This window comes from Amblyomma americanum, chromosome 3, assembly GCF_052857255.1.
Source record: "Amblyomma americanum isolate KBUSLIRL-KWMA chromosome 3, ASM5285725v1, whole genome shotgun sequence".
Classification (NCBI taxonomy): domain Eukaryota; kingdom Metazoa; phylum Arthropoda; class Arachnida; order Ixodida; family Ixodidae; genus Amblyomma; species Amblyomma americanum.
This window is the reverse complement of record NC_135499.1, coordinates 199,530,391-199,552,513: the sequence shown is the minus strand read 5'-3', so window position 1 is coordinate 199,552,513 and position 22,123 is coordinate 199,530,391. Positions and strand designations below refer to the sequence as shown.

Here is a 22,123-nt window from a genome sequence, read left to right as displayed (position 1 = left end):
GTTTTCACACACTGTTACAATTTCATGCATCACGTGAATCGGCTATTAATGAAACTCATACCAACGGAAGCACAATATTTACAGGAGTTCTTTGTCTCATCAACAATGAGAATTTTACTGATACGACAGGTAAGCGACAAGCATTCTAAACAGAATAAAAACTAAACGAAATGCTACTACAGACCATGCAATGTGCATTTTGCTATGTCGCAACATAAGTTCAGCTGTTCAGCGGCCACCCAGTGGACTGCTTTCAGTAGACAGTTCAAGACTCTGGTCACGTCAGGTCAGGTCAGAAAAACTTTATTCAGAAGCCAGACTGCAGGAGTTCGGTCACCTTCTCAGTCAGGACTTGCTGGATATCCAGGTTCACCAAGTCCAGCCAAGCACTCCAGATCATGAACAAAAGATGGAGATGATGAGGTGAAGGCAGTGTTACAGATGCCAATTTTCTTAGTGCTTGCAACTTGCCTTCCAATCGACTGACTTTCATGGCCCATACCACCAATATTTATGTAGAATGCGCCATCGCTGTTTCCCAAATTCTAGTTTGATACTGATTGTGCAAGGTTGACATTCCTTTACAAATGGCACACAGCACTCAAACTGGCTTACACCACCAACAAGAGAACTTCTAGCACCTCTTGCAGTCACTGCTAATCCAGCATGTTTATTACTTGCTGGAAAAGGATCAATGCTATAATAACTTGCACAGCTTACCTCACCTTACCCTACCATAGCCTACCTCACATTCTTAAGACTTGCACACCAAGAATTGATGCGTTTAAGCGCTTCTTCCCAGGAGTACAGACCTTTCCATTGGGCGAGGAAGATGCCCAAACGTTTCTTCTCTGGGGTGTTGCAAACCGGTTTCTCTGCCGCTTACACTGTGCTAGTGTCAGGTGCAAACAGTCCCGCGAGCAGTATGGAGACACCCAAGGAGCCCTTATTGCAGAGGTCTACAGATGGCTGGAATAGCCTAAATCTAGAAGTAATTGCAAGTTAGGTGCCAATTCAACAGAGTTTTGAAAGAAAATTGAAATTGTGTCTCGAGTAATCTGCATGTGCTTACTGCATTACCTTGAACTCTGTATTTGCACCGTTGTACTTGTTCGTGCCCTGCAACCGCCTGAAAGGACAAACAGTATTGTAAATAAACAAATGAATGAATGAGGGTATGTAAGCTACTCCTGTCACTCTTGTCATCTGGCCATGGCCATCATTTTTTTAGAGACCTGACGTATTTCATGAAACAAGAGATGTTTTGTAGCCCTTAGTATATGTGCATTTGATGATCCGAGTTATTAAATTGATGATCACTCGCTAAATAATTTCCGCAAAATTTGCAATGCATCGCCATGGCATTCTCCTGCGATTTCACTGCACATGCTCTTTCTACATTTTCTCAGTTATGGCAGATGGGTAAACCAGGTGCACAAACCACAAACATCTATCTACAAGAGGACATTGTCACTTCAGCTTGTTAATGATGTTATTTTTATGTACTCACCATATCGAAACAATAAAAATGTATTAGAGCAAAACTAAGAAGTGCTAGTCTCAATCACACTTTCCATCTTTTTTTCTGAAATCAGCCGTTCCCAGCATTACAACTAAGAGGGAAGCAAAACATAAAGCAAGCAGAGAACAAGGAATGACCAAAGTATTTTTGTATGTGTATGACATTACGCTGTTAAAAAAAAAATGGAAGGCTGCAACTGAATTGAATGGTCAGACACGCAATGAAACAGAAGAGATGTTTTATAAAAGCAGCATCTTTATTTTCTTTTTTTGCCATACTGAAAAAAAAAAATACACTCTTTACGGAATAGTATACATTACAACAGTACCAAATTCTTTTTTTTACTATACACCCACCCACCCTTCATACAATGATTACATCCTTTTTACTTTTATTGCATCTAGCAATCCTCCCCCCAACCCCCAACATGGAGAAACAGAGTGGAGAAGACAAACAGAGGCAGTTGCACAGGGTGTACAACTCGGTAGTCCATGGGCACGGCCTGTCAGAGTGAACATCAGACATTTCAGGCTCTAAACTGTGCCCTGGCTCTTTATGCACCAAGGACGTAAACCAGTGACTGAGATTTGGTTGGTAACTAAAAAGTTTGACTTGCATATGCTGCTCCGGAACCAAGTGCTATGTCCTCTGAAGACTACGTTCCTTAGGCTTAGACAACACGACTACTGCCCCCAGCTACGGGGGGACACAGAAGACCAAAATGCCCGCCCATTATGAGCAAGTAACTCTAACACACTTTATTTATCACACATGAAGACATAGCGGTACTATCTCTTTTTCTCCAGTTTTTTTTTATTTTTCTGAACTGTTTTTTACATCGAAGACTCTCAATTTTTTTATCCTTCATGGAAGTGGAGCACACGTAATGCAACACGATGTGTGTGCAGGGCATCTACACAAAGCTATGGCCTCAGTTCATTTGTCACCGATACTCTTCAATTTCAAATAGCTACAGCAAACAAGGTGCAGCTACTGCACACCCTACGATAACTGCACTAGTTATGTAATGGCACAAGAATCTGAGAAGCTTTGGGGGCATGGAAGAGCCCAGAAAACTCGTGAAGATTTGGCTGGCTGGCTGCTTTTGTTCTCTTGCATTTGCTTGCCCACTTGTTATCCAAGAACATTCAATGACTCTTCCATGCAGAGACAAAAATATAACTGTTTTGATACTATGGACAATGTTTCCGAAGCTAGCTGCTTCACACTGAGAAGGATTGTTCATGACAGAATCACCTATGCACATCCTACACAGCTTGTCGATTAAGTAAAAAGGAAGCTCATTCAATCACTGCACTATGCAACGTAAATAGATGCCCTATCGAGCCAAGCACATCAATTCATGTACCTACAGAGCTCTCTCGCTTGCTTTGGCAACAAAGACTACAGACATCTAAAACGTCACTCACCCCACAATCCTTCCCCTCTTGACACAGTGTTTAACATGATCTGGTCACCCGTGCACAGACAATACTTCGTTCAAAGCCAAGAAAACAGATAAAGAAAATAAAAAAATCCTGCTCTCTAATGCTGACAGCACAAGTTGAATTTCAGAGCTGGCTAGGCCTGTTGATGACCAAGTGTTCATTTTTGATCAACATGCCATTTACCAGTTTACTTTTTGTATCCTCCTGTATCGTTGTACTTTTCTATAAGGCAGGTATGCAAGAAGACACACTTAGAGAACAACAGTTTGCACATTCACACACAACTCATGCACACAAACACACATACAGACATGCACTCGCACAATCTCGCTATCATGCGTGCAAGTACACACATATATACTCTCAACTCCAGCACTGCATACACCCTTACACACTATTTCCTCAATGGTTAAGGGCGTACACTCAACTGCTGCAAAGACTAATAAATGCGTCCCATCACACCAACGAGCCCCTCGGTAAGCAGCAAACAAAACATGAAGACCCATGACTGCAAGATGTCATAAAAGGGCAGATCTTTTCAGTAAAATGACTCGTAACAAACAAGAAAAAAATGCACTGAAATTTCTCGTGCACAATGACTGTTACACATGTGACGCACGCCTTGAAATTTTTAATTGCTGAAGAAAAAAAAACAAATGAGATGTGGGGCCAACACAGAAGTCGCCAGTTGAGCACATGTGTTCTCAATCCTACTGTAATCTGCCGGACGAAATATGGCACTAGGACAACAATATGCATCACTCCCTACTTCAGAGACATGATTGAGAGCCTATCTAAGCCATGTGAGGAAGAGTTGAACATATATACAAAAACAAAATGCTTAATCGTGCTGAATTTAATTAGTAGCATCCCTTCACTATACTATGCTGGACCTAAATTAGTACATCTTCGACACATCTCTTTCCTGAGTTGTCCTACCGGACAAGCTATAGACTCGCAGGGCAAGGAACGGTGAGTTGTCTGCGTGCTACTTTTTGTCAAGACAGTCTCACAAAGGACTTGACCCAGCTAAGCTCTCTAAAAATATTAGTGCAACTAGCAACAAATGTCATTCTTTGTGTCAGATGTATTTGAAACACTGCAGCAAAGAAAAATCTGTCCTGTGTTCCCACAGATAAAAAAAAAAAGCTGGCAGATTAGCTGCTCCTCATCAAGCATATGGAATTGCAGCAGTGGAAACTGAGGAGAAGCAGTCATGAGATGCAAACTCTGCACTGTTGTGCTCTGAATAACTCAACGGAAGCAAGCTAAAGAGCATTTGTAGCTACACTAAACACAACGGCTGAAAGTTTCCCTGTCTTTTATATGCATATAAAACTGAGCAACTCTTAAGCAGAGAAGAAACAAACTCTGTTTCAGACTAGCAAATAAATAGACAACTTAAAAAAAATCTAGCCTTCATTTGCTTGTGTGCTACCACAACAGTAAAACCTTGAGGGTGGGGCAATGCAGGGAAGAAACAAGTAAGCTCGAGACCACACACTGCTAAGTCCTGCAAGGAAGAACAGCTAAGAGAATGCCGCAATGGCTGTCACACTGCAGTGCATTTTGCTGGCTCATACCTTCTGCAATCAGATTAACAGACATACCACAGGTTCAAACAAATGCACTGTCCACTGCTGGAACTGTGCAGCCTTTTGGCCCTAGCAACATGTAACAAGAACAACTATAAAAATGTTCTCAGCAAATAGTTGTCCAGCACGTAGGACAGGATTGTGTCTTTGTGGGCTGGTCGCTTAGCTTTCTTTTGCCAAGTCGTCAATATGCACAGCTAAGGGAAGCCACTTCTTGTTATCATAACCATATGCACCTGAATGAAGGCCACCCCACGAGATAGTCTCCTGCGGCCCAGCTGACACCATCGACCGACATTTCCAAAAGCACAATGGCGGCTGTGACCTTTGAGTCAACTTTGTATCTGGCTGTACGGGTCCTTAGAAACCGCTCTCAGACATCTGTGACAACAGCAACAGCAAACTTGACAGGAAGAAAGTTTCTCCAGATGTGTTTAAATGGGCCTCATCGCAAGCAACCACTGAGATGAAAAGCTGAGGGAAAATGTAGAGCAAACATTTTCACACGCATTCAGTACCAGTCAAGTAAAGAATTGGGTGATTCCAAATCGCGAAAACCGCATAAATTTCCAGAACATTCATCTCAAGCAGCATCGGTGAGGCTCATATTCAGCACAACTAGAGAGATGCAGTGGTGTGTCTCTGCGACAGATTGGTTTCCTTTTTCCGCACCACTAGGACGGAGCCCTGCGAGTAGCCCACCAGTGTTCTCGCTGCACTCGTGGTGGTCGCCGCCCAGGGGGCCGCCGGCGTGGTCTGTACCTCGCACCGCTCTATGCCCAGCAAGCCCTTCGTTTCTCGAATGTACCCCGAGTCCTCGGCAAGAAGGGGTACATTGGGGGAACGTCCAAAAGGGGGCATTGGGGGGAATGAACGTCCAGGAAAAGAAATAAACCTAAGGGCTCATCTGGCGTCAAACGGACGTCTCGCTGCCATTGGGAAAGGGCTTCTTGGCCTCTTGGGGCGAAGCGTGCTTGGAGGGCACGGGCGTTGGGGCGTCAATGCGGATGGTGATGCCACAGTCCTCCTCGTCGTCCTCTTCAGCCATGGTAGAGAGACGCTTGCGTTCCTCTTCGTTGAGCGCATCTTTCTTACTTCCACGTTTCTTTTTTCTGTGCCCAGCCGCAAGAAGAGGGTAGGAAGAGAAGCACAAGAAGAGTTCGTGGTGAGAGGCCACAGAGGAAAAAAGAGGGAAGAGAGAGGGAGTGAATCAGTGCACGCAGCTCACTTGGCAGTGGGACGAATGGGCACCAAAGTAGTCAAACATGAGGCAGTGGCAGTGTTGTGGCACCAGTTATTAGCTGTGTCAGGGCCCAGGTGCAACAGGCATGTGCTTTATCGCACAACAAATGCTACGATGAATATCATGTATGCTCTCTGAGCGCTACACCTGTAGCAAAGCTTAGCTCATCCAAAGCAGAATGCACACTCAAAAACCCAGTGCTGTCTCAATGGGTTTCCCAGCCAGGTTATTAAGTTGCAATAATGTGGTCTAGACTCCACTCGAGGATAAGCACACAAGGCAAAGAAAGTAACAGCACCACTGTGTGATGATGTTATATCTTTCTTCATCTTGTCTTAATTTTGCGAGCACTAATAAGCCCAAAAGTAACCATGACTAAGTTGTGAATGTCTCTCTATGTAGTAAACAGCCTTGTAAACGGGCTTTTTAAAGCTCCAAGCATTCAGTGGGAATAAGTGGGCATGCTGCAAGTATTTATGACATACTAGAGCTAAGAAAAACAGTGATTTGACATTTCCAAACTTGATTAATTGATTGATTGAAAGTCCTTTATTTTAAGAGGAAGGCACAAGGCCACTATGGGGGGAAATAAACATTGCTTTTGCAGGTATTACTCATTATCATCAACAATGCCGCCAATAATAACACCTCCACATGCCATAACTGAATTAATCCTGCGATGACTGCCTCTTGTTGAGTAGTGTCGGTATTGCTTTCACTAGATGAGCTGCCACGCAGCATGTGTCATGCAACTCTTGCAATTACAGGACTAAGTTGGAGCTTGCATTCACAAGACTAAATAAGTGTGACAGTGCAGAGGAATTTTCTGACAATGAGAAGAAAGAAACAGGGACTTGTAACCAAATGCTTTAGACAAGGCAGCAGAAATCACATATTTCATAATTGTACATCACGAGAAAAGAAATGTGCCCCTATAAATTATAGCCAAACAATTTTAAGATTAAAATTTTGCGCCTGTAGTATAAAAAAAAAGCATCCTGCGATTAAAAACTCAGCCATGCTGTTTCCCAAGCAAAATTTTTTACAAGCAGCACGTGAGGAAGAAAACTCAAATAGGTGAAACCAGGAATAATTTAACACCAAGGTGGTGAAGGCACTAGCAATTGACTGATACGCTACATGAAGAGCCTCTCAAGGCTGTTGAAACAGCTGATCCAAATTTTGAAAAACCGTACATAAAGTTGATTTTTTACATACATGCTGACCTCTTAAACTATACCTAACTGGCCATTCCATATTTCTTTTAGAGGACGTTCAGCGAACTAGCATACTAAAGGTGTGAATCCTCAATATTAATTTTAACTTCTAATCAGGGCCTAATTAAACTTGGATCATTAAATAGAAAGAAAGGGATAAAAGAACATTGGTGTAGTGGAAGCACTATGGTGATGCAAGGAAGACTAATGTCACCACCATCATCATTATTATCCGGATTAAGTCCACAGCACGGCAACGACATGTCCTGTGCTCTCATCAACTGTGGCCTCCCTGCCCCAGCAAGTCCTACTTTTATCTGTTCACCCAGCTTTCAGTTATGTTTTTCCGTCCCTTCGAATCCACTCTCTTCTACTAAGAGACCACAGATTAACTGTTCACTGTATTGCATTTCCTGCACTTTTGACTTTTGCATACAAAATATATCATCTAGCAGTTTACATTTCTTTTTTGAGCCTGTAGTAAAATCCTTAGCAAACTGAACATGAAAAGAACCTAAAAGCTATGGACAAGTACCTATCACATACCACTTTTTACAGGCTACAACATTACTCAGCCTGCACCGGTACTTCCAGGTGCACCACACCTACGACCATCAAGTCACTATATCTTTTTGTTTCTTTTTACTCTGAACAGGATTAAAATAAAATTGTTACACCAGAGGGCTCGGTCAACATAGTGTGCAGTAATCACACAGTTGACGAACAGCGTTTATGATGCTGGTAATACATTTCACAGCATAGCACAAACCGCAAAATGCATACTAAGAAAGGTTGACGACAAAACATGCATATGTACTCCTGGTTTCACCCTTCAGAAGCTCATTTGAAGAAGGAACAACTGACCGCATACTGGATTTCGCAACTGCTTGTCTCTACAACTGCATGCACGCAACAGAATGCATGCAAGGCGACTGATGCTACTTAGCCTGTGCATACAATTAGAACTTATGACTAACCCAAGATATTTTCCTCTGCTGTTTTTAAAGCAATCCACACTGACTGGCAATATTGGAACAAAGCCTAAGTGCGTAGTTTACTTTTGTCGTCAGCTCTCCTGACATTGAAGAAAATAGACAAAGGTCTATTTCTTGGCTGGAAATGCAAGAGCTCTCACAGTAAAATGTGCATCTCTGTCCAAATTTTTATGCAGGCATTTCACAAAATGTACATGTGAAGCAGTTTGCCAAAAGAAGATGAAAACTGAAATTTAGACCACTCAAGCAACTGCTTGCTGCACCTGGTGAGGTTAGTACGAGTACAATGGAAAAATTAAAGTGTGATGTCAAGTCAGTTGTACATACAGCAGAGGCTAGCCACAAGGGATAGGAAACACTTAGCAAGGGTTTGTTTAAATTTGCACTGCTGGGTGTAGATGGGGGCACTAATACAGGGTGAACAATCAAATGCATCTGCTTCCTATTTGGTACATTTGTCCTGGTAAGTGCAACATAATTTCAGTACTGTTGGAGATGACAGCATAAAGCTGAACATGGATCTTTGGAATGTGTTAAGCCTCATAAATTTAACAAAAGATATGGATCAACAATGCATGGTGTTCATTACAAAATGTTCATGTTTGTGCCCACAGGAAAAATACTATCATCCGTGGCTGTGTTAAATACACAAAGTAGGGAAGTATCATAATATTAATCCATTAAAAAATCAAGCTTTTTGTAATACTTGCAGTAAAACCTTCATACTGTAAGCAACATGGCCTTATTTGATTATTGGTTATCGCATACTCTTTAGATAACGACATTCTATCATTTTTGTAACAACCTTGGCAAAAGCTTGCCATTCGTTTATACCAGAATCATACTCGTAATTTCATGGCTAAGTAAGGTTTGACCTGCAACTTGTGGCGGCAATGACAAGGTCATTTTCTCCTTAAGAAAGGCAGGACTACATGCCGCAGCCTTTATACCAGCTGACATTAATTTCCCATCTTTGACAATATGTGCCACCTAGTGTGTGCCTGACACCATGCCGCACAATTTCCAAAATGTGAAATAACCCATGGCATTCAGATAAGCTGCCTCTGGTGCTGCAACAGAGATTCCTGTAGTTTGGAGTCCTGCATGCAGACCTCCTCACATACAAACATATTCAATCAATCACACCATGGAAGCTGTGGTGTGATGCAGTCCACTTGCTAGAGGTCAAGATGACAGAGGCAGAAGCGTCACAGAAGCACCCAACCCCGCCCAAGCTTCGCGACCTTGCACAGAGTGGACATGCATGCTACAAAACAACGCTGAATCATTGCTGCATTGCTGTTAATGTGGCCAAAGTGAGCCAAGCCATGCAGACACACCTGCCACAGTGGTTAGGAGACCTACGTACCTGACTACAGTTTGAACGGGCAGTGGGAAGCAGTGCAAGTCGAGTAAGAGAAAAAAACATAAGCCGAAGAAAGGAAGAGGTGACGGGAGAGGACGAAAAAAAGAAGGAGAGAAAGAGAAGGAACGCTACGGGTGAGACACTAAACACGCACGTACAAACAAAAGCACAAATGCAAGCTAAAATGCTACACGACCAGGCCTGTCCATGGTCGACCTGGCCTGCTCACGCAGTTGCACTCTAAAGAAGCTGTCAGCTAAAACTCGTGCCTTGGTTACAGAAAAATGTGCACACTGCCTCGTATCCAAGTCATTTCATTTTTTTCTTTTTTTCTTTGCAAATATACTACAGCTGTGTTTCTCACTGAAACCCATATGTCGTGAAGTTAAAGAATTTAGCGGAATATAGGCACTAAATATTCAGGTTCTTTCAAGATATACCCCAGTGTGCTTCCAATAATTTATTACGACACTCTTTTTCTGCTAGAGTTTCGGTTTCAGTTTCCATGTGCTGTAGCGTGAAGGCCAGTTCACAAGGCACGTGTGCTCGCAGAACAATGACACTCTTTCTGCTCTGTTATCTGCAGTGAATTGCAGTACCACCATAAGTCACATGCAGCAAAAGTGTCACTGTTCTGTGAGAGCACATGACTCTGGAAATGCCCTCTGACGTCACAGCGGAAAACGAAAACAAAACTCAAGGAGAAAAATGGGGCTATATTAAATTATATAATGCACATTAGGACATATTTTCATCCGTTCTGTCATTCCTACAGCCCGTGCACCATTATCAGTGAAAAGAAAAGAAAGCTTGGTGCTCATACTCCATCAAGTCACAAAGCTCTAATGCTGTATTAGTACAAATTACACATACTGGCAGCCACATATATACCTCTGTTGAATATAGTCTTTACAGTGCAACAAAAGATGTGGTATGACGTCATTTCTTTTTTCTGTAAATGCATGGCAGACCAAAGGATCACTCCAGCTGTGCTGCTTGCTGTGTGGCTAAAAAGTCCCATTACTGACATTTTCAGCTTCTCACCATGCTCCACACGGCAGCACTGTGAAGCACCATTTTGAGGGAAAGAAGGTTCAAGCATAAATTAAAACTGTAATCTGTAGCCTGATCAAGCAGACCACTATCCCTCCTCCATCGGAAGCAACCATGGAAACAAGACACCACAGGCCACTGTTAACTCTGCACCAGTACGGCATCAAGCACCCCACACCAAAAAAGAGAGACAAGTGTATAAAAGCAGTCAGTCAACCCGGAATCAAACCACCCATCATGCCAACCCAGTTCATGGGGAAAATTAAATGAAGCAGGCATGGTAGCAAAAAGATGCAAGACAATGTCCCCTAATGCATCATTCCAATGACTATAAGCAAACAAAAACACTACTTTACTCTAACAACAATCACAACCAGTGCTACTGAGCTCTTCCCGATTGCATGAAAACATGCACTGCTTAAGGAGGGATGCAGCTTTCAATACAAACTTTTCATGAATTCTGATTAAAAATTTTTTGCATGTTAGAAATGCTTCCAAACTTAAGTGCGAAAAATTTCAGCATTATATCTAAACAACATATTTTTTCTGCAAATTTTTTTCTATTCTACACCTTGCGGAAAGCCTGTAGACTAGAAAAAATGCAGTAGAAGACTGGTTCAACATTTACTGCATTTCTGAATGCAAGCTACGCATGATGACAATCAGATTTTTTCCCCCATAACGCTGATTTTTTTTTGTTTTCATTTTTACAGAGCAGTTGGCCTAGACGTATAAACTATAAACAAGATATCACACTAAAAATCTGCAATTTATCGAAATGAAAAACCAAGATTGTCATCATATATAGTGCAGTCCTGTGAGTGTAACAGTACACACGAGGTCAAAATAGAGAAAGCAGTCATAAAGAAACCTGCTCCACAAGGTGAACATTTACTTAGAAAACCAGGACAGAGAAAAACGCACATTTTCGACCATTTCCTTGATATGCAGTGCCACCGCAGTTCACGAAAAAAATGGTAGGGTTTGAACTTTTAACGTAGTTAAATTGAGTACGACGTGCGAAAGCACTTGAGGCAACACAGCCTCAAAGGCAACCACATGCAAGATGCGTCAGCCACTATCGGCAGACGCATGTGGGGAGATGGGGGGTGCTGCTGGTTCCGTGCTTTGATGGAAAAGCTGCGCAAATCCGCTAGAGCTCCGTCGAAGGTCAAAGGTTGAGGCTTCACACATACCTCGTGTTTTTCAGCTTTGCTAGTGAAGCAGTGCTTTCACACTAAAATTTTTTTTAGATAATTCCTGGTGGATTTCAGCAAAAAAACTTCGGGATAGCATAGAAATCGAGACATACCAGCGGATACAACGGCTTTCAAAAAAACCTTTTTTCACCACATTTCGTTATTTGAAAGCTGCATCCCCTCTTATTAAGGTGCCTGCGCAACCACTGGTTATTAATCACAATGTTTGTGCAATTGCTATGGCCCTCCTGGTCAAGATAGAAAAACAAGTTTTAGCTCCTTACAAAGAGGAATATGCTTCCTTTTCAATGGTATGCATTGTTAATCGCAATTATTGTTAGCATGAGTGGAGTGAGCAAAAAAACAAACTGTATAAAACAGTACTTTTGTTCGAATTGTCTAATTGCATTCAATGTTCTCGAAAAACTACTTCACCAAAAAGAAAGCTGCTTCTGCAGAGTTTAAATGAAATGTTCGTCTCAGTAACTGGAGAAGGGTTTATGGCTCCTATGGATAATTATTTAGAATTGCCTTCTTGACAAAATGACAAAAATGACACATTTTAGAGGCTCAGTAGTTACCGGTCTAAATGACGGTCTAGCTTATTTGGCATATTTGCGGATTGTGTATATTTTTTTTAAGCATGAAAAATTTCTTTCAGCTGCATGTAGCAGTTCTTTAGTTTTCGTTGTTCAAGGTTACCTGTCATCATGAAAACGTGACCCATGGGGCCCAGACATCCGTTGGTCGCGTTTTCGTGATGACGGGTAACTTTAAACAACAAAAGCTAAAGGACTACTAAGTGTAGCTCAAAAAAATGTTCTATACTTAAAAAAAAGTCCACGATCCACAAATTTGCCAAAGATGTTTGCATTTTGTCAATTAGACCGGAAGCTACTGAGCCTCTAATATATGCGTCATTCTTGTCATATGTGGTCTTTTTCTGAGTGCCAGCTCTAAATAATTATCTACTGGAGCCAAAAACTGCCCTCTTGTTACTAAGAACAATATTTTATTTAAATGCTGCAAAATCAGCCCTCCTTTTGGCGTAGTAGTTACTCCAAAACACTGCACACAAGTAGGCAAGTTGAACAAAAGTACTGATTTATGCAGTTCGTTTTTTTGCTCACTCCAGTCGTACTAACAAATGTGATTAACAATGCATCTCTTTCTAAGGAGCTAAAACTTGCCTTTTTATGATAAGAAGAATGGCCACAGCGACCGTGCAAACATTGATTAATAGCCAGTGGCCATGCAAGCGTGAGACTCTAACCTTAAGTCATGTCAGAAATTAACGGCTACTTGTCAGTGACTGCAGTTAGGCAGCATTTTTCCACAGAAGTGTGCAAGCAAATATGAATCTTGACACTCTCATTTTGTACCATGCATGCAAGCAGTCAAGGACAACGTATGAAACTAATTAATTAGCCACAGATATTTTGCATGAAACATTAAAGAATTTCCTTTTTCATTATTGTCATGAGTGCATGCAACTAAAAAAAATTGAAGTCAAGCTATTTTTTGGTCATTTACGAACAACTGGGTAAAATTTGCAATGAATATTTTTTTTCCATAGATTCAAACCTTCCGACACCATGCACCGAACTAGCATTCCAGGAAATCTTCATCATATTAGAGACTACTATAAGGTATTTTTACAAAAGCATAAGGACATGCAAAGGACACCCAAATCGTATAAAATACTGTGTGACAGCTCTACTCAAGAAAAATTTAATGCAATAAAAAATACACAGCTTTTAATTATGAAGAGCTCAAGATAAACATTGCAAATATGCAAAGTACTCTTTAGCAACAGTACATGAAAACACGACCTTTCAGCTGGCTTACATGGTTTTTTCCAGCTCTTAATTTAAAAAAAGCACTCATATTTCTTTTCTAAGGGGGTTGAGGCTCTGTATAGAAAATTAGGAGAGGACAATTCTCTAATGAATGATTTCCTGGGAAAAATTTTTTCTGGTACATGTTTTTCTGAATTTATGTCCCATCCCTGATTTATGTCTAAAGTCTATTAAAATCATACCTCGATTGCATATAACTTTGAAAGAGGCAACTCTAGGTCAAAAACATGTGAATCATGACCTACAGTTTGTTTGGTGCTCATTGTGCAAGCAAACATGAATCTCAACTGTCAACTTATGCCGTACCGTCTGTTCTTATCCTGACCTTATCCTGTTTGAGATTTATTTACTCAAACAAACATCCTTGAGATCTCTCTGATCACTTAATTTTTTTATGTCCCTGTTTCCAATTAAATGCTCAAACTAATACTTGATTTCAGGCCGTACAAGTGTTTTGTCTGGCAAATAACTAGGTGTGACAAAACTTCAATAATCCTCTGCATAAACAGCTATACTGTAATAAATGACTCAAATGATATGTTGTATAATGATGCAGTATAAACAGGTATCAGGCCCGTCACACACCAGGTGCATAGTGTTGTCCGAATCTTGCCCTGATGTTTTGATGTTTGCTTTGTCTTACAACTAAGCATGTTTGAAAATATAAAAAAGTAAAACCTATTGGGAAGCACTGCATTTCTTCGAAACATTGCATAAACACTGCAGCCAAATGCAGAGGAAGAATGGTAACTTGAGCAACCTTTTATACTTGAAAGGCTTGGTGAAGTAAATGGCCCGAGCCTTTTGTACCATTGAGTTTAATTATGGCATGAATCCAGGCTGAAGTTACATGGCGACCAAGAAGTGAAACCGAGCAGAACACAGATGAAACTGCCCAAATGAGCTGTCACATCATATCATCCTCAACAGGTAGTGCTCGGCTCACACGAGTTTCTTCTGGCTTATTATAAGCTAAAAGCGAAAATGGGCTTGCAAGCCACTTAAACCGTTCGGCCACCTTTCCTAAGAGAGCAGAAAATGGTACTGAGTATCACAAATCGTATAAATATTTGTGACATCAAAACGTGTGCGGGGATAGGTCAGCCAGTGAGCAGTTAGCCATCGTGTGTTTCAAATTTTATGGCCAGAGAAAAGCATATGCTGACAACAACCTCTTCTTAATAGGTTGTACTTGGTGTGTGCGAGGTTTTACTGGCTCTTACTACTAACTAATTCAGTAAAACTGGCATTTTCAGTTTTACATTTTCACCTGGGAAAAGGTTGTGTTATGATAGCTGTGTTGTGTTTTATGGCAGATTAGCGGCCAAGATTTTCATGCTCAAAACACTAGGTTAAAATATCTGTATATGTTGTATAAGAAGAAATAAAGGTTTTTCAAACTAAAAATTTGTTTAGACCACTTCCTTCCTTTAGGTATGTTAAGACACATGACAAATCTGCAATTACATTTTTCTCCTAAGAGACACCTGGCGTGGAAACGAATGTGTTTATCATAAAATATGTTGAAATCCTTTTTCCATAGTTTCTCAAATTCTGTACATGCACATAAAATATGGTTTATGCACATCTCTACATTCTACGCATAGAAGTTTGTCTTTTTTTTGCGAGTACGAAACTGTGCGTAAAATGTGCGTAATGAGTGAGATACTGTTGGCAAAAATGCAACCAATAAGAGAGTGAGATTTTGTGTGTCAGTGAATGAGTGGACCAGCTGCCACAGTGGATGTCTGAACTAGAAAGCAGTGTCTGCCAGCAAGTCCCACCTGGACCCGTCGTCAGCTGACTTGGTGCTGCCCGAAGAAGGGTTGCCACCTTTGTGCTGGTTGTGCTGGTCGATGGCCTGCCAGAGACCCGTCTGCGACAGCTGCTCCGTGATGTTGATCTGCGGCAGCTCCTGCTCTTCCTTGTACTTTTCCATGGGCACCTTGATGAGGTTGCCGTTCACCAGGGCTATGGCCACATTCCCCGAACTGGCCTCCGGAAGCAGGGCATTCTGCAAAGCCAGCAGTGCATGTGCTGTGCCTACAAGCTGCAAGGCTCCCAAGAACAAAATACTACCGCATTTACGTGAACATATAACGCGTCTATTACTCACAATATAAGTGAAAATTTGCTCCGCGTTTTAAAACTGAATCACACTGAACATTTCAATCAGTTTTCCTCCTTAGCACTGACAAAAGGGACCTTCAAATTACAACTGTGGTCACTGTACATTTAGGTGAACACGGTAAATGCAGGGGCTGACACGTTTGGGTCAGCGATTCTTTAAAATCCTTTCACAGTGTCCATTAGACGGTCAGCAATGAAATTTCCTGTGGATATGGCATTCTGTCACCTACTATTCTAGAAACTCAGATGTGTTAGAGAAGCGCAAACGGCCTTACCACAAAAATGTCACAGGAAGCCTGTCATGACATGCAAAGCACATGCTTTCTGTATCCTTTCCGATTTCTATTCAGGTGAAAATCACAATGGGGCACCTGCATTTTTTAGCCGGCATGAACAGCCTGTGTTAAAAAGCACCACACTATGGAATCTACAGCGCTTTCTGATGATGCATGGATTGCAATAACAGCTGACCACTTTCCAGAAGTCGGAGAACAAAAGTAATGAACAGCTGGATAGATGCTTTGAGGGGGTTAAACAAGAGAGGACATCAAACTTTCAAGTTCTTTTTCTTTTTACAAACAGTGCAGGGTCTTAGAAATGGAAGAACTAGAAAAGATATGCCCCAGTGTGCTTTAGATCATTTGTTACAGTTAGTTTTTGCCAAAAGGTATTAGTTTCGGTTTTGGTTTCCAAAGGTCGCGATATCAAAAGAGAAAAATACGCGAAAAACTGTCATGAGACAGGTGCACTCACAGAACATCACATTCACTGCTCCGTCACATCTGCTGCGAGTCACAAAGTTACCACAAGCCATGTGCGCTCACAGCAGATGATGCAACAGCTAATGCCTCACTGTTTTCTGTGTCCATGTGACTCCTGGGAGTTCTTTTCACATTCTCTTCCGATGTCACAGCCTGTGAAAACCACACCTAAAACCCTTTATGAAGAACAGTTAAAGTACACTGAGGCGTATCTTCTCCAGTTCTGTTGTTCCTAAGATGCTGTGAGGGGCAGCAAAAGGTAGATTTTCAAAACATGGTGTTGCATGGGAAGACAAGGTATGCTGCATTTCGTTTCCACCACAAGATGTTTAGTGTTCACAGCTATGTGAATTAGTTGCTAATCTTTGCCTGCTTGAGCGAGCATGTTTAAGTAACAAATCTAAAATAGGCTTCGACAACAACTGACTAAGTAGGAACACATTAACACTGTTTATGGCTCGCTCGCTGGCATATGAATGCTACGCAAACAAGTTATCTACAGTTTGTATTATGGTTTCATTTTAGTACTCACTAGCATACTGGCTCACAGGGCTTGGTTCTACTAGAAAATCCCATTCAATCAGAATCATCACTAAGTCTAATTACCTAAACTGCAATCACTTCCCACTGACCCGCTGCAAGAACTGAACATATAGTACCATCAAAAAAATTTTACGAAGAAAAACCCTTCCTTACACAGTTCTTGGCATTCATCTTCATCTGTGAGCAGAATACAGAGTCTGCAAAAGTTATGCCCCAAGTGCCTAAAGGGGATGCGGCTTTCAATACCAATTTTCCTATTTTTTGATGAATGTTGATGAAACTTTTTCTGCACATTAGTAATGCTTTCAAACTGAAGTGCACAAAATTTCAGCACTGAAAGCAAGAACATCATCGCATAGAGCGAAGTTCTGTGAGTGCAACAAAACAAACGGGGTCAAAATAGACCATTTATTGCAATTTGAAAGCCGCGTCCCCCTTGAGCAAATGTCAATGGCTCAAATCCCTACCTACGATGCTTGGATTATGAAAGTACTACTATGTGATCACAAAAAAAAAATGCATGTCAAAGTGCTGGCCACTGCACCAAAAACACTGTGCCGAGTTAGCAAAGGCGTTATCTATGCCCATTACCAAAATGTTACTTAAACAATGCTCTTGATACAAGCTGCAGTAGTCAAGTCAACGGTAGCACAAGCAAGCTGCTACAAAGAAAGCACATGGAGGTAAGGGAACGACTGTAAAAGAGCAGGTAAGGAAAGAGTGCTTTTAAGAAAGACTGTATGCATGCTCACCTTATCCCCTGCTTCCTCCTGCATCAAACTCAGTTTTGCAGGCTTTGGTATGAAACAAAGACATGCTCATTCTTAAAATGTGGCATACAATACAGCACAGGGACTTCCAAAGTATAGGCTTGGCCACAGGCACCCAATTTATGCAACAAGACATGTCAGACTCCTTTCCCATCAAAAATACATGAAATGCAAGCTTGGCAAGTCTCTGCATTCGTTAGCAATGTTAGCAGCACAAATTAACATGCACCTGCAAATCCATTCACTGCACATAAGAAGCCTTATCTCCTTGTCAGCAATGCCAATCAGTACTTCGATGCAGGTACTGGAATAGCAACCCATGCAGTACACTGCTGAGGCATGCAATAGTTGAGAAGATTCAGGTTCACTTTCTACCAAGCAAGTCAACACACAGTGACAGCAGTTATCACAACTACTCTAGGACTATCAGCCTGAGAAATTACATGCTCAAGGAAGGCCTTTAGACAAAGATTGCGGCAGCTACAACTACATGCATGTTTACAATGGGTAAGCTAAGTAGAACAGGCCACGCATATCATATTCACTACCAAGCATTACGTCACTTCAGTTAGTATATGTATGCTACTATCTGTGCCACAAAACGTAGCATATGCAAGGCCCGCACTGACAACAAAGAGGAGCACGCTCTTAAAGTAAAGCAAAAAAACGTCTTCATGCAAAGCTCCCTGATCATACGAGTGGCAAAACTCCTGATATGGTTCACATTTTAAGATCCGTCACTCTGAGTTGTCTACAACTTGAAATTCAGCTGTGTGTTACACCACTTAAAGCTTTCAAATGGCCTGCTCAGGGTAGTCAAATACTATAAAGATACGGAGAACAAAAACTCCAGGGCTCTGCCACTAGCTAACTGCTTCGCTCACAGCTGGTGAGTGTGTGCGTGCTAACCTCCAGAGACTGGCTGCAAGACCACGCCCATATTTTGATTCAGAGTTTCATGGCTGTGAGGATCAAAGAACTATGGTTGCATGCTGCTACTTGCATGCAGCTCTGACATGCAGCTACTTGTCAGTCTAATAAATGCACAATATCGGCTGATGGGTCGTTCATTCTAACGTCAGATGTCCCATGCATTTGAGACAGGACAACGAAAATTCCAGGCACCTTGCAAAAAGGAAACAAGACAAAGGCATCTTGTTTCATTTAAAAACACGGAATTTCATCCTTAATTTCGAAATCACATTATATGAGCTTAACCACAAACTAAAAGAATAAGAAGCACACTGAAATTACCTTAAATACTCAAACCTTAAATCCTCAAAAACCAAAACACCATTTCGCAGCCCAGAATTACCAGCACTTAAGCAGTGTCCCCAAATGTCTCACTGTGTAAAGCACATTAGACCAGGACGTGTCAAGAAAAAGTAAGTTTACGAACAGTGAGGTGCATTTAAAAAAAACATTAATACTTCTAAACTTCACCTCGGGAGTACAGCATTAGGTGCCTAGCATTACCCTACAGCTACTATGTTGCATCAGCAATAAACATTAAATGACAGGTCATATAAAACATATCCAAGGCTTAACCAATGTTATTAAGGGCAGCCAAGAATTAAGCTGTAGTGAGCCAAGTTTCCATTTCAAAACCACTATTACTACTCATGCATATTCCTTTTCAAATGACAGGTTTAATGTTTATGGGGGGTCTAATATCACAAAGTGACTCAGGCTATGAGGGATGCCGTAGTGTAGGGCTCCTGAAATTTTGACCGCCTGGGCTTCTTTAACGCGCACTGACATCGCACAGTACACAGACCTCTAGAAGTTCGCCTCCATCGAAATTCGACCGCCGCGGCCGAGATCGAACTCACATCTTCCGGGTCAGCGGTCGAGCACTATAACGAGTGAGCCACTACGGTGGCTTTTTTTCATATGAAAGAAAGTGAACCAAGGCTCACAGGTGTATATACACACACACGCCCACATTTTGGCAAAAAGCATTCTCCTGATTTTCACCGGAAGCATGTGCACATGCAGGCTGCAAGAAACTGCAGTAAACCAAACCTTCATCTCAAATTCTTCCTGCTCTGCTTCCTTCTTCATCAGGTCTTCCTCTTGCTTCTTCTTTGTGTGTTCAGGCATGACGTCGTCGAGAACCTTCAGTTCCTTTTGTGTGAAGATAAAGTCGAGCAACTTGCGCACACCAATCATGACCACAAGCTGAAAAACAGGAGAAATAGACATGACACATTGAACAAATCATACAAAACTAGGTGTTCCGACATTTTCAATGCACTGAACTTGCCAACTAGATGCATAACTACCTTGACAAAATAAGTATATCCAGGTGTGTTTTAATGGCTCAAAAGAATGGTACAGTAGAGGTTAGTAATAAGACTAGCAAGAAAAGTAAAGGAAAGCATAAGTTATACTTTGTGTTTGCTGATAAATGCATTGATGCCCATATTTATAACATAAAGTTGGCAACTGTTACATCAATGAAACAATATTGTGTTCAAAAGAAAATAAATAAAATCGGTGTAAACAAAAGGTCAAGTCTGGTCAAGAAGACCCACACATTCAGTGAAATGCCATCAGCATTCCCAAAAGCTTCAACTTGTTATTTTTTTTTCTGTTTTGTGAAGGAACAGATCTCTTCGCACACTGTCTGGCTGATGGCACAGTGGTGAACCACACAAAGAGTACAAAGAAAGAGGAGCATGACACACTGCTCTTTTGCTACAGCTGTAAAAGATGCTGAAAGATGCTTACCATGAGCGGGAATGCAATGGAAGAAGGCTTGTACGATTTGATGAGCCACAGGCAGACAAGGCAGGTAAGCTGGATGAGTGTGAACAGGTGCACACGCATGGTGGGCACATGCCGCAGGAACATGTGGTCGGGCTGGTACTTTTGCGGCATGAACATGATCAGGATACGGTCGAAGAACTGCACAACACCATCACACATACAGGTTTGCATGAAGCCAACTGACCAGAACCTCTGAGCAGTGTTCAAGATGGCAACTACCCTGTTTGCACAAGTTCAGTTACAAATTCTGGTTGCTGCTACTCTTGTCACTGTATCCCCAGCAGCATGAACTGCTATTAAAATTTTGCATCAATATCATCACTTCGTGTGTGCAAAAGTGCCTATAGTGTATGCCTCATGCTTCGTTACTACAACATACACATTAAAATGACACTTTATCGATCGTCTACATTCAGACCACATTCAGGAAGCAACCCTCAAACATATGCACATTTCTTCATGACTCAAGTCACATTGTAAGCCTAGGTCGTCAGTTTCGAGGGTGTAGAGCACTTGTTGAAGTTCTTTAAGCAATACAAGTACATGAAAAACACTACACTATGCCACTGTATTGCAGTCTTTGAGGCAATACATACTTTGGCCCTACACTGGTACTCACCACTAACACAAGAAGCATTCACTATTTAGTGCAAGCATGTACCCTGCTTGATTATATATAACACTTATAAAGGATCTGCCCAAAAGTGTATGTACTTAACCCTTTCTTTCACGGTTTCACGGGCAGCAGGAAATATACCCCCCCCCCCCCCTTCCCTCCCCCACGTGTTAATAGCAAGCTCGCTTTTTCCATCAAAGGATCTTTTTGCCATCTTGTGTCGTCCCTGTGAACTTGAAAAAAAAAGACAAAAAAAACATGATATATAGAGTCATTTTTTCCCCGCACTCTGATCTACCATTATAAACACAGCCCAGCGATGGCTGTTCTTGACGTGGGGCATGAGAGGATGCGTAAAATTTCTTAAACAATTTTTTAAGTCCCCTAGAAGCAGTATTTCACTATAAATGCATGGCTGAAATGCATTGCTTCTCCTCAGCATTACTCATGTTGTGAGCATTCAGAATGGGCAGGTGCGGTACAGCATGGCAGGTTGGCATAGCCATGCTTGGATGATGTGTCTCCCGTCCACACTAATGTTATGTGTGGCGGATCGAACGGACCCACCGTAGAATCTGTGCCGTCATCTAAGGATGAACAGTCTACTCCGACGGAGTAGGGAAAAGACATGATTCACTTCCATTCTCTGCAGCTGGACTCTGGAAAGGAGCTAGCTGCAAGCCCTCCTTTTCAAGCGGAGGACAGTTCTAAGGACATTTGTTTTATTCTTTCAGCCTGCAGTAAGCATTCTTGAGTCTTGTGCATTTCTTCTTACTAGAAACAAAATGAAATCTTTGGAAAAACTTGCGCACCCATTGAGAGGTGCTAAGTATTCTTCCCAACGCTTTTTGAGGAACTTTGGTTGGGAAAATCTGAAATTTTCACTTTAAACATTCGCAACCATGTCTTGTGCAAAAATCTTGTAAGCAGTTCCCCAGACCATGTAGAAAAGACTCACCTGTGTAAAGGTTAAAAGACCGCCTCTGAGCATAGTTTCCTAAATGAATTTTTGAAGCTATGAGCGCAATTTATGG

General features: G+C 41.6%; 1 protein-coding gene across 30 annotated transcripts in view; it reads right to left on the bottom strand.

Annotated features, from left to right (window-relative positions):
- Window positions 1-287: 287 nt before the first annotated feature.
- Ndae1 (Na[+]-driven anion exchanger 1) overlaps window positions 288-22,123 on the bottom strand; it is a 217,230-nt gene continuing 195,394 nt past the window's right edge. For 14 of the 30 annotated variants that reach the window (XM_077659597.1, XM_077659586.1, XM_077659593.1 and 11 more), the window contains 5 exons: window positions 20,435-20,611; window positions 19,727-19,882; window positions 17,684-17,725; window positions 15,282-15,511; window positions 1,758-5,677 (listed from right to left, as the gene is read on the bottom strand). In XM_077659597.1, the coding sequence (XP_077515723.1) occupies window positions 5,479-5,677; window positions 15,282-15,511; window positions 17,684-17,725; window positions 19,727-19,882; window positions 20,435-20,611 (804 nt within the window). In that variant the 3' untranslated portion in view covers window positions 1,758-5,478. Of the gene's footprint in view, window positions 390-812; window positions 986-1,080; window positions 1,130-1,757; window positions 9,394-15,281; window positions 15,512-17,683; window positions 17,726-19,726; window positions 19,883-20,434; window positions 20,612-22,123 lie in introns of those variants that run through there. The other 16 variants (XM_077659600.1, XM_077659589.1, XM_077659596.1 and 13 more) reach the window with 6 other exon arrangements.